Below are 13,492 nucleotides of genomic sequence, written 5' to 3' on the forward strand. Positions count from 1 at the left end.
AAGTAACACTCTAATGTATAATACTAGAAAGAAGTATTAATATGCAACATCCTACAACATCTAGAAAGACATTAATGCATTGTTTATATCTATAAACACTCCTTTTAAGCAGAGACACGAATCACGAATAAACAAAAATTAAAAGTAGATTTTTTATAATTTCTTATAGCTTTTATACATGTTAACTATGATGCATCTATTCCAGTCAATCTTATCACCACAGATCTTGAAAGTGTAAAGTCTCATCATGCTAGATACTAAGAAAAGTAAGAGGACAGTCAAGGAAAGTAGGGATGGCGTCAAATGCTTTACTGAGCTAACTGCTCTTAGCTGTGATACTTGGAATTTCCTTTCCACAGTACTACTCTTTTCAACCTAAATATTATGAGTTGATAAGCATAGGAATGTCCACAATGTAATGTGATATTACAACAGAACAAAGCTAGAATTCCAGTTACTGTCTATCATATTGGCTAAGGAGACACTGCATAGGTATGCAAGAACAGATATTTTTACAGAAACAGCATATAGCAATGTGTTAAGTACCCAGAGAAAATAAAATGCAATTATTTGAGACAAAGCTATGACATTTTTTGCTTTCCTCTCAATAGTACTCTAGGACTACCAAAAAAGTACATAGTTAAATAGACCAATGTAACTCTTTAATACTGATTTTATATAAATTAGATTACTTTTGATTTCATTCTGGATTATTCTTTATTATCTGGGGATTATTACACATACAGAACACTATGTAATCACAGGCACAGTGTGTGTAAAGTCTATATTTTTGTGAAAGTCCCTCACACCTTTTCTTTTTGTCCTTTTTCAAGAGGGAAATTTATAGCAATTTACATATAAACCTAAACTGAAATTATGTATACAATTCCTATGCTGCTGGGATTATGCCTTAATGTGCCATTTGTGCCTTTAGAAATCTCTCTGGTGCCTGAAACTACAGGACTGCTTTACATGCTGAACAAGACCTTAACATTCCTCCTTCTTCTCTTTCATGAGACAAAGACATCTGTTTTGCTTCAACCTTTTGCTATCTCCACCATACTATGCCAAACTTGGGAGTTTAATTTAGTACATGAGTAGGGCCTGGTAATTTTTAAATTTTGGTCACATTTCAATCTCTGTGTTTAGGCAAGGGCCTGTTCTTAAACCCATTCTTACAACTTAGAACACAAATCTATGATATGTTGTTTATGCATTTTTACCTGCCTCTTCTAGATGGCACACTGTAATATATTTAAGTGGCAGCAAGTAACCTCAACCTTTTACTCACAAACTGAATCATGTCTTTCTAAAATTTCAATTGTCAGAGTAGTTCTCACGCACTGCAGCAGATAGACCTTGCACAATAGCTTTCCCCTACCATGTGAGTGATGGGAATAGGAAATCTCATGAAAAGGTACGGAAGGAAGATCAGGAAGAAAGTGAGACCTAGTTAGCAGTCACGAGCATTTGGTAACCATCTTAGAATTTTTCCCAAATGATCCAGGGGACATATAATTAGCATCATTGGCATCACTGTAAGCATTTATATTTAGGAGGGAAGTGGGAGTATAGTCTCATCTTTCTATAACCAGGACCATTGAGGTTTTCTCCCTGTAATTTCCTCTTCTCTGTCTTTCATTTTTGCACACATCCAATTATCTCTTGATACCAACAAATAAAGAACCATCTACCTCATAAAAATTAAATGTGACATTCCATTCTTAAATAACTCTGGCAAGCTTTGCACAAATGTGTCTAAATGTGTCTAGAATTTGCATAAATGTGTCTAAAATGTGTGTAGAATATATGAAAATGAAGATAAGTTATAAATTTTTCTTGCATGTTGGACTTTTTTAATTAGAGGTCTGAGAAATCTGTAAATAGAACCCATGTGGCATGAGAACTGGTGTTTTTCACATGGAATCAATCTGTTCTTGAATGGTGATTGCTTGTTTGTAGTCTTCTACAGCCTCTTTATTGAAACCCAATTTACCACGAATACCAGCTCTAAATTTATACATCAAGGCATCATTAGGCTGAATAGACAATGCTGTAAAAATAAGAAGTAGAATGTTAGGCCTCTTTTTTAAAAAGAGAAAACAAAAACAAAAAAACCCCAAACATTATCATATGACTATAACGAGAATCAGTTTCCAAAAACTTTTGTGTTGCCCAAATTCTTCTCCAGTCATGCTTTCAAAAGAGAAAACATATTACATACATTAACTTTACATCAAGACGTAGGCAACGTTGTTATGTTATTTATACTTGGATTTTTTTCTCTTTCTGATGCCATTTGTGAATCTCACTTTAATTTTTCCCCGACAGCTGAAACTATGCTTTCCTCTGAAACGTAAGCAAAATCTTAGAGAAGAAAACTACCACCATGCATCTGGAACATGGCAATGAACCCAGTATCTTATTGAGTTTCTCCACTGTATAAACAGGGTTTATGCACTTGTTGGAAAGCTTACTCTGCTGTTTCAAAATTCTGCTTTAGAGGGAAAATTTTTTTTTAATCAATTACCTGTGCAATCAAGTGTCGTCAAACCAAAGTCATATTACAAAATTTTGTTTCAATAAAATCAATATGAACTAAACATAGCTTTAGTTACTGGAAGAAGTGTGCGTGTGTATCTGGGGGGGCTGAATCTCATGTTAGTAGCAATGACAAAAGAAGCAACAGAGCAATATAGCTCAGCTGTTTTGAACCTGAACAAAAGGTTTGGGTTTTACTAAGATCAGGACGAAAGTTTGATTTAGTTCCTCTTCTCTATGAACCATGTCTATATTCCCAGCAGAAAAGCTTATGGAAGCCAAATACTGTTTCAAAACTTGTTCTACAAAAAGCACATTCATTAAATTTCATGTTTATATATAAAATAAGCTTCCTGAATGCCATTTTCTAAGCACCTACAGATCTCAACACACACACAAAAACTGACAAAATGTTTTCAGACTTGGTAACTATAGTATTTTCCCATAACTTCTTGCCACAATTTCATTCAGAAGAGGCTTTGTTCAACTGCTAATGACATACATTGTATGAAATAGTTTACTGTCTAATTCACATATTCTTTCTATTTTGAGAATGGAAAAAAAAAAACAAACCACAATTAGTATGTTTAACTTTCTCTTTTTAATCACATCATAATATCTGATTAAATTAGGTAGAAAATATACTAGCGAAAATATACATATATTTTCTGAATCATAAAAGAAAGCCAAGAAATTTATTATCATAATTGTTAGTATGCTACCAAACATAATCATGACAGATTTACCTGTTGAAATGTCTTTTTCAGCTAGTTCATATTGCTTCAATCCATTATAGAAATTTGCCCTGTTAAAATACACTGCTGCAGAGAATGGGCAGAGACATACTGCCTTCTCAAAGTCTTCTTTTGCTTCTTCAATATTGTTTAATAACGTATTTGTAATAGCACGATTTATAACAGCAGATTCATTTCTTGGATCAAGTTCTAATACCTTGGAATAATAGCAATAAGCCTACAAAATACGTGAATTGGAGATAAAGTATGCCGTTAAAAATTGAAGAAATAGCTTATGTACAACTTGCCATCCTAATTTTGGCTGGAATAGAGTTAATTTTCTTCCTAGTAGCTGCTGGTAGGGCTGTGCTTTGGCTTTAGTCTGAGAATAATGATAACACACCAATGTTTGAGTTGTTGCTAAATAGTGCTTACCCATATCAAGGACTTTTTAGTCTCTCATGCTCTGCTAGTGAGGAGGCGCACAAAAAGCCAGGAGGAAGCACAGTCAGGACAGCTGACCTGACCTTGCCAAAGGGCTATTCCATACCACAGAAGATGATGCTCAGTATATAAACTGCAGTTTATATACTGGTTGGTCAGTTGGGCTGAAGGGCTGATGGTCTGCTTGGGGAAGGGCTGGGTATTGGTCAGCAGGTGGAGAGCAATTGTACTGTGCATCACTTGTGATATTTTTCAATAATCCCTTGTGGGGTTATTCCTTCCTTTCTGCTGTTTATCCTGAAGTGTACTTATAGCAGGAAGAAATAAGCTGTACACTAAGACCAATTTGAATTAACATGTTTATAATGCAACACCAAACTTCTCTCTTCATTATTAGACAGTTTCTGCGGGCAATAAGGAGTCACAGAAACACAGTAAAGAGGAAGAACAGCCTATGCAAGACCACTCATGGAGGAATGATACAAGGTGGATAAGAGATCACAGAAGGAGTCATACACAGGGCACTGACCATGCATTCCTAAGGAATTTTTGGTCCAAGTCTAAGAAATGCACAAGAGCAACAAAAAATTTAACAGAGAGACATGTATGAACATTAAATTTTTTCTTACATGATCTATTTCTTGTGCTGTATGAAGTACAAGCTAGGTTTAAAATCGTATGCCAAGCCTGTACTATACATGATGAATTCCTTAATAAGTGAACTGCAAGCTGAAGTATTTACACATGCAACTCCACGAGAAAATTAATTCAACTAGATGAAATGTACTGAAACATCCATACTAGTTCTGGGTTTCCACAGCTGCTGGACCACAAAGCTCCAATCAAATAAGAGCTTAAGCCTATGCGCAGGAAATGTGACCAGAAGACCAAAGGAAAAATCATTGCAGAGGCCTTCTCACACAGATTAAAAGACATGGTCTTTGCCTTCAAGCAGATTTTAAATTGTCTCACAAGAGGAATTTCAGTATCCAACTGTTCTATATTTGAAGATACTCACCGTATTTAAGTAGAACTAGGTGATTTAAAACTCCAAAGTTACTGTGGTAATAGGAGGAAAATCTGACTTTTTGATTAAAGTTCATCAGCAGGAGATTCTTTTCATTCTCCTTGTCATGATGCTACAGTGAACCTGGGCAAATTATTTAATGTATGGGAGTTAGGCTGGGGGGAAGTTACTGAACATCAGTGGGATTTTAGTATCTCAACTATTTACAAACTTTTGTGATGTGTATCCTATCTGTCATGAATCTTAGTTCATTCATTCCAATGATAAAATACACAGTAGTAGGGCAATTATTTATTATTAATTACTACAGTTTAATTCATGAGGACCACGAAATTCAAAGTAAGAAAGCTTCATGTTAATTATACAGCTTTATACCATCAGTATTTATTCAAGAAAACAACTTCTGAAAGTATAAAGACAGACTGTAGAGTTACCTGTGAAAACTGTTGATTATTGAAGTAGATATTTGCTGCATTGAAATAGGCTAATGCATAGTTTGGGTCAACAGAAATTGCTTGTTGATAGTCCTTCATGGCATAGGGCAGATATCCCATTAACTGATTGATGACACCCCTATTTGTTAGCAGCGCAGCAGTGGTAGTGAGCTGAAAGGAAAATGTAGATGCATTTTTACTCAGGGAAAATTTACACTTCTACAGTAATTTATTCTGGCTTTCAAAAATACATTTACTTTAAGAAAAAAAAAATTAATTGCACCTTCTAATCCAGATTGGCAACTATTAATGTACAGTATTGGCTGGCTTCATGGCAACAGGTTGATTTAAGCTAACGTCTACCTTTAGTGCAGTATTTGTATCTTGAAATGCAGCAAACGTTTCATCACTTTGAAGACAGACTGAAGCTCGTCCAGCGTATGCAGCATGGCATTTTGGATCAATGCAAATGGCAACTGTAAATTGGCTCCATGCTCTCTGAAGCTTTCCAAGGGCCTAAAATGAATCGCAAAGAAGCCACAATAAGAAACATAAGAAAAGCCAAACGTACTAATGGTCCCACTTAAAATACAGCAGAGAATGGAAGTATGCTTACATTTACAAACTCAGTTAATTAAATTAAAAAAAAAATAAAATTCAAGTATCTTGGGGTTTTTTTAATATCTTGTCAACTATGCAATACTAATTGTCTTTGCAACTGTGTAATTAATCTGTCACAACTGTCTTAACTGCAAGTATTACCTTTCCTATATCACAGAATCACCAAACGGTTGAGTTTTGCAGGGATCTCTGGAGATTGTCTAGGCCAACCATTGCTCAAAGCAGGGTCAGCTGGAGCAGGTTGCCCAGGACCATGTACAGTTAAATTTTGAATATCTTCAAGGATGAAGATTCTAAAACCTCTGTGCATAATACTTTCCAGTGTTTGATCATCCTCACAATGAATAAATAAATAAAATAAAATAAATAAATAAATAAATAAAATTCTGATATTTAAATGTAATTTCCTATATTTTTGTTTGTGCCCATTGACTCCTTTCCTATCATTGGGCACCCTTCAGTCTGTGCCCATCAGCTCCTGTCCTGCTACTCTGCACCATTAAGAGAAGTCTGGCTCCACTTTATTTGCACTCCTTCATCCGATATTTATAGGATTCCTTATTAAGCCTTCATCTCTTCTCTTTGTATCACAGATGCTTCAAGCCCTTAAACATCTTAGTGGTCCTCCACTGGATGAGGACCTTCATGTACATTCATGTCTCTCTTGTATAGGACGAGGACTGGACACAGTACTCTAGATGGGGCCTCACCACGGCCGAGTAGAGGAGAAGGATCATCTCCCTCGATCTTCTGGCAATGTTGCTTTTAGCACTACCAAGGTATCATTGGCCTTCTTGACTGCAAGGGCACATCACTGACAGCTTCAGCTTGTTGTCCATCAGGACCCCAGATCCTTTTCTGTGAAGTTGCTTTTAAGCAAGTCAGCTCCCAGCTTGTAGTGGTGCATGAGGTTATTCCTCCCTAGACGCAGAACTTCTCGCTTTCCCTTGTACTTCATGAGGTTCCTGGCTGCCATTCCTCTAGGCTGTCTAGCCCGTCAACCCTCCAAATGGCAGCACAACCATTTGGTGTATCAACCACTCCTCCCGGTTTTGTATCATTTGCAAACTTAGAATCATAGGATAGTTAGGGTTGGAAAGGACCTTAAGGTCATTTAGTTCCAACCCCCCTGCCATGGGCAGGGACGTCTCAAGCTAAACCATGTCACTCAAGATTCCGTCCAATCTGGCCTTGAGCACTGCCAGGGATGGAGCATTCACAACTTCCTCGGGCAACCCATTCCAGTGCCTCACCACCCTCACTGTAAAGAACTTCTTCCTTATATCTAACCTAAGCTTCCCCTGTTTTAGTTTGAACCCATTATCCCATGTCCTATCACTACAGTCCCTAATGAAGAGTCCCTCCCCAGCATCCTTGTAGGCCCCATTCAGATATTGGAAGGCTGCTATGAAGCCTCCTTGCAGCCTTCTCTTCTCCAGGCTGAACAGCCCCAACTTTCTCAGCCTGTCTTCATATGGGAGGTGCTTGAGCTCCCTTATCATGGGCAGGATCATCTCCTTCGACTTGCTGGTCACGCTTCTTATGATGCAGCCCAGGATATGGATGGCTTTCTGGGCTGCAATCACACTGCTGGCTCATGTTCAGTTTCTCATCAACCAACACTCCCAAGTCCTTCTCTGCAGGGCTGCTCCGAATCTCTTCTCTGCCCAACCTGTAGCTGTGCCTGGGATTGCCCCAACCCAGGTGTAGGTCCTTGCACTTGGTTTGGTTGAACTTCATGAGGCTGGCATTGGCCCACCTCTCAAGCATGTCAAGGTCCCTCTTGATGGCATCCCTTGCTGAAGGTGCACTTCATCACCTAGGTCATTAAGATGTTATCACTATTGGAACCATTACTGACCTCTAAGGTTACTTCACTAGTGACTGGCCTCCAGTTGGACTTTATGGCACAAATAATTACCCTTTGAGCTTGACATCTCAACCAGTTTTCATTTCACCTCACTGCCCATTTATCTAGACCATACTTCAGGTTTTCTACAAAGACCTTATGGAAGTCTACTGAAAGCTTTGCTAAAGTCGAGATAAACAACATTCACTGCTCCCCTTTCATTCACCAAACTAATTATCTCATCATAGAAGGCTATCAGGTTCATTAAGCAAGATTTTTGCTGACAAACCCATGCGGACTACTTCAAATTGAATTGCCGAGGTATCTCCAGAGAGGACGCCTTTAACACCGGAGCGGGGGGAAGCACAGCGTCCAGGAGCCTCAGTTGGGAGCGGCAAGAGCGACCGAGGGAGCCTCAAGTCCTCGACAGGACTTGCCCAGGAGCCGGCAGCTCAGCTGACGCGAGCAGCTGACTCACAGGTTGCGGCGCCAGGAGTGACGGCACCAGCCCTCAGTGGGTAAAAACCCATCCCAGGGAGCGCGAGCGACCAGGAGCGCGGCAAACAGGGTGTGGCGTGGCAGTTCAGTTCGCGCAGGCAGGGCGAGCGGGCGGCGAGCGGGCTAGTGAGCACTCGCCTCAGGAGCAGGGCCCGCTCTGGGAGCTCTGCCCTGGCGGTGGCCAGCGTAGGCACCCAGACAGAGCCGATGAGAGTGGAGGCTGCGGCGCAGACCTCGGAGTGTAGAAAGTGCCTTGACTGGTCTCTTGAGGCGAGGGTGCACAATGGACAGGGCTGCACTCGGTGCGCCCTGGTGGAGGTCCTCCTGCAGCAGGTGGCTGAGCTACGGGAGGCTGTTGGAGAGCTAAAAGATGCCAGGGAAGCTGAGAGGAAGCTGGGCTGCTTGCTCCAGGCCCAAACTGCGCAGGGGCTGCAAACGTCTAGCACTGCTCCTATAGGAAAGAAGGAGGGCAGCAACCCAGGAAGCTGGGAATTAGTCATGAGAAAAACGAACAAAAAAAGGAGGAAGAGGACAATTAACGACAAGGGGCTTCCTCCTAAATCTGATGTCCCCACCCAGAACCGCTTCGCGGTTCTGCAGGGGGCTAATGAGAAAGCACCCACCACACCTAATGAGCACCCTGCTGATGCACCAGTAAAGAGGATCGCTACTGGTGCCTCCAGGAAAAAGAGGAGGGTCATAGTAGTAGGGGACTCTACTTTGAAAGGCACAGAGGCGCTCATCTGCCGGCCTGATCCAGTCTCGAGGGAGGTGTGTTGCCTGCCAGGCGCTCGGATCAGGGATGTTGCTGAGAGGCTGCCTGCTCTAGTAAGTCCTGCTGACTATTACCCGCTCCTAGTGGTCCATGTGGGTGCTAGAGATATAGATAGCAGTAGCCTGGAAAACATTAAGAAGGACTACAGAGCCCTGGGAGAGGTGGTCAGGGGCTCTGGAGCTCAGATAGTTTTTTCATCGATTCTCCAGGGCAAAGGGGAGGACCTTAAAAAAGCTAGGCGCGTTTGGCAGGTTAATAAATGGTTAGAATGCTGGTGCCATAGTCAGGGGTTTGGCTATTTAGAACATGGGGCTCCATTTGGGAGGCCAGATCTACTGGAGGCTGGTGGAGCTGGTCTGACAAAGAAGGGGAAGAGCTGTTTTGGTAGGAGGCTTGCCAGGCTAGTCAGGAATGGGGCCCAAGACTGCTGGTCAGTATTCAAGGATCACCTGCTACGTGCTCAAGAGTGTTGCATCCCAACTAGAAGAAAGTGCAGCAGGAGGGCCAGGAGACCTCCATGGATGGACAAGGAGCTGCTGAGGAAACTTAGAGGGAAAAAAGAAGCTTATAGAAGGTGGAAGCGAGGACAGGCGGCCTGGGAAGAATATAGGAGCATTGCCCGAGAAGTTAGGGAGCAGGTTAGGAAAGCTAAGGCCCAGCTAGAATTAAGTTTGGCAAGGGATGTAAAAGACAACAGGAAAGGATTCAATAGATACGTAGCAAATAAAAGACAGGCTAGGGACAACGTGGGCCCTCTCCGGAAGCTATCAGGAGAACTGGCTACCATGGATTTGGAGAAGGCTGAGGTTTTTAATGACTTCTTTGCCTCAGTCTTCACCAGCAAATGCTCTGACCACACCATGAAAGTCTTGGAAAGCAAATGCAGGGACTGTGAAAATGAAGACCTTAGGCCCACTGTAGGAGAGGATCAGGTTCGAGACCATCTTAAGAACCTGAACGTGCACAAGTCCATGGGACCTGATGAAATCCATCCACGGGTCCTGAAGGAGCTGGCAAATGAAGTTTCTAAGCCACTGTCCATCATATTCGAAAAATCCTGGCAGTCAGGTGAAGTTCCTGATGACTGGAAGAAGGGCAATATAACCCCCATTTTCAAGAAGGGGAAGGTGGAAGACCCGGGGAACTACAGACCAGTCAGTCTCACCTCTGTGCCTGGCAAAATCTTGGAACAGTTTCTCCTGGAAAACATGCTAAGGCACATGAAAAACGACGAGGTGGTTAGTGACAGCCAACATGGCTTCACTAAGGGGAAATCCTGCCTGACCAATTTGGTGGCCTTCTATGATGGAGCCACGGAACTGATGGACAGCGGCAGAGCAGTTGACGTCATCTACCTGGACTTGTGCAAAGCGTTCGACACTGTCCCGAACGACATCCTTGTCTCTAAATTGGAGAGACATCAATTTGATAGATGGACCACTCAGTGGATAAAAAACTGGCTCGATGGCCGCACGCAAAGAGTTGTGGTAAATGGCTCGATGTCCAGTTGGAAACCTGTAACGAGTGGTGTCCCTCAAGGATCAGTGTTGGGATCGGTCCTGTTCAACATCTTTGTCGGCGACACGGACAGTGGGATTGAGTGCGCCCTCAGCAAGTTTGCCAACGACACCAAGCTGTGTGGTTCGGTTGATATGCTGGAGGGAAGGGATGCCATCCAGAGGGACCTTGACACGCTTGTGAGGTGGGCCGATGCCAACCTTATGAAGTTTAACCAAGCCAAGTGTAAGGTCCTACACCTGGGTCGGGGCAATCCCAGGCACTGCTACAGGCTGGGCAGAGAAGAGATTCAGAGCAGCCCTGCAGAAAAGGACTTGGGGGTGTTGGTTGACGAGAAGCTTAACATGAGCCGGCAGTGTGCGCTTGCAGCCCAGAAAGCCAACCGTATCCTGGGCTGCATCAAAAGAAGCGTGACCAGCAGGTCGAAGGAGGTGATCCTGCCCCTCTATTCTGCTCTCGTGAGACCTCACTTGGAGTACTGTGTACAGTTCTGGTGTCCTCAACATAAAAAGGACATGGAGCTGTTGGAGCGAGTCCAGAGGAGGGCCACGAGGATGATAAGAGGGCTGGAGCACCTCCTGTATGAAGACAGGCTGAGAGAGTTGGGGCTGTTCAGCCTGGAGAAGAGAAGGCTGCGTGGAGACCTCATAGCAGCCTTCCAGTATCTGAAGGGGGTCTACAAGGATGCTGGGGAGGGACTCTTCCTTAGGGACTGGAGTGGTAGGACAAGGGGTAATGGGTTCAAACTTAAACAGAGGAAGTTTAGACTAGATATAAGGAAGAAGTTCTTTACAGTGAGGGTGGTGAAGCACTGGAATGGGTTGCCCAGGGAGGTTGTGGATGCTCCATCCCTGGCGGTGTTCAAGGCCAGGTTGGACAGAGCCTTGAACCACGTGGTTTAGGGCAAGGTGTCCCTGCCCATGGCAGAGGGGTTGGAACTAGATGATCTTAAGGTCCTTTCCAACCCTTACGATTCTATGATTCTATGATTCTAAATCACCTTCGTCCTTCCTGAGTTAATAGACTGACCTGCCTGTAGTTTCCCAGATCCTACTCCTTGCCATTCTTGAAGATAGGAGTGACATTCACTTTCTTTCAGTCTTCAGGAATCTCTATCAATTGCTATGACCTTTCAAAGATAATTGAGAGTGGCCTCACAGCGATGTTGGCTAGTTCCTCAGCAGTTGTGGGTGTATTCCATTATATCCCATGGATTTATTTTGTCCATTTTGTTTAAGTGTTCCCTAACCTGATACCCATGAAGGGTAAGTCTTCCTTGCTCTGGACTTTTCCACTGGTCACAGGGACTTGGGATTCCTGAAAGACAGTCTTACCCATAAAGACCGAGGTGAAGAAGGCATTGAGCACCTCTGCATGTTCTTTATCACTGCATCCCTAGCCACATTCAGCATCAGGTCCACATGTTCCCTAATTTTCATTTTGCTACTGATGTACTTGTAGAAGCCTTTCTTGTTGACCTTCATGTCCCTCACCAGATTCAACTCTTGATGGGCTATGTATGAGCTTGTGATCTGAAGACCTGTATATTGGACTTCACATAGCAATAAAATTAAACCACTAAGTTCAGCAGAAGTACCTCCCCTGGATGGTCAAATGGAACTTGGGTATACTGTACCTTATAAGGACTTAGTACAGCCAAAAAAGTGCTTAATTCGGGGCAAGTAGGCCACTTGGGACCACAGGCAAAATGTAAACATTTTCCTAACATATGTATTAATTAAGCGAACTTGAAAAGCAAATCGCCTAATCCCCCACATCAAAATACTTCACATGTGTCTATGTTTAAGTCCCAATAGGTACAATAAGGCTTAAGAGAAGGTGTCTAGTGAGATTTAGACCTCTCAGAAATTAAGCACCTACCACTATGTGAACTTTCTGGGTTGCCTCGTACACTGAAGACGTCTAATTCCTATCTACATCTTATTCTTACCTACTCACCAATGCAGTCAACTCCAGGTTTTTCTTCTTGCACAGTGCCTCTCAAAAGCATTGTGAAAGCATTAGTTAGAATTTAAATGAATTGGCAAAGCTGTAAAAGGAAATGTGCATGACACCTGTGCAAGACTACCTGACACAGGCTAACAACATTAGTCCCTTGTTCACATTGGCAAACATTCAATTGCAAAAAAATTCATGACAATTCAAGACATTTCACACAACTGGATATAATAAACCACAGTAACTAAAGGACAGAAATTTGACACAGACAAAAACTGCCAAGTCATATCATATATCCCTTTACTGATATAGATGTTTATTTTCTATGTAGGTGAGTAGTTTTCAGAGGTCATTATATATAAGGCCTTTAGCAAATCAGCTAAAATCCCTTGGTAACAGTGTGGATCATTTGTATATATGAGACTTGGTTTTACACAGATTTATCAACACTTCGGCTGCTTTTTACTTCAGTATACAGCTCATACACACAAAATATCCTAGTTCCTCATGTTAGTTTATCAGAGAACCATATCTGCAAATCAACAAGTGTAAGGTTACTTGATATTCCATTATTCGAGAGCAGAACTCCAAGACTGGGCACAAAAGTGAAAAGAAAATAATGGTTTATTCATTTACTTAGGATGAAAGATATCATAAGGCTTGTCTAAATCACATGGATTATTTTATGTTTATTGCGGTTATTTTATGTATAAGTGTATGCATATAAGGTTGATGTTTTGTTTGTTTTTTTTAAAAAGCATTGACAATGAATTATGGTGTGTTACCTGCAAGTTGTATCCTAAGCAAATCCTGGCTTTTACACACTTTGGATTCAGGTGAACTGCTCTCAAGAAATCTTTCTGTGCTCGTTTACAACCAGCTTCATCCCCTTTTTCCATGTATGAATTTCCTCGTCCAACATAGGCATCCACAGAAACAGGATCTAGTTTGAGAACCTGGTCAAATGATCTCACAGCTTCTTCAGGCTCATGAAGTCTAAAAAATAGAGATATTGATGCCTGCTGTTTAAAAAAAAAAATCTGTAAATAAAATTATAGAATCACAGAATAGTTAGGGTTAGAAAGGACCTCA

General features: G+C 41.8%; 1 protein-coding gene across 1 annotated transcript in view; it reads right to left on the minus strand.

Annotated features, from left to right (window-relative positions):
* Positions 1-1,916: 1,916 nt before the first annotated feature.
* The window catches only part of TTC6 (tetratricopeptide repeat domain 6), a 65,452-nt gene continuing 53,876 nt past the window's right edge, over positions 1,917-13,492 (minus strand). Inside the window, exons 26-30 of the mRNA XM_030482227.1 lie at positions 13,186-13,396; positions 5,544-5,696; positions 5,181-5,351; positions 3,288-3,513; positions 1,917-2,053 (exon numbers count right to left, since the gene is read on the minus strand). Of these exons, the coding sequence (XP_030338087.1) occupies positions 1,917-2,053; positions 3,288-3,513; positions 5,181-5,351; positions 5,544-5,696; positions 13,186-13,396 (898 nt within the window). The remainder of the gene's footprint in view (positions 2,054-3,287; positions 3,514-5,180; positions 5,352-5,543; positions 5,697-13,185; positions 13,397-13,492) is intronic.

The sequence above is a fragment of the Strigops habroptila genome, chromosome 4 (assembly GCF_004027225.2).
Source record: "Strigops habroptila isolate Jane chromosome 4, bStrHab1.2.pri, whole genome shotgun sequence".
In the NCBI taxonomy this organism is placed as follows: Eukaryota; Metazoa; Chordata; class Aves; order Psittaciformes; family Psittacidae; genus Strigops; species Strigops habroptila.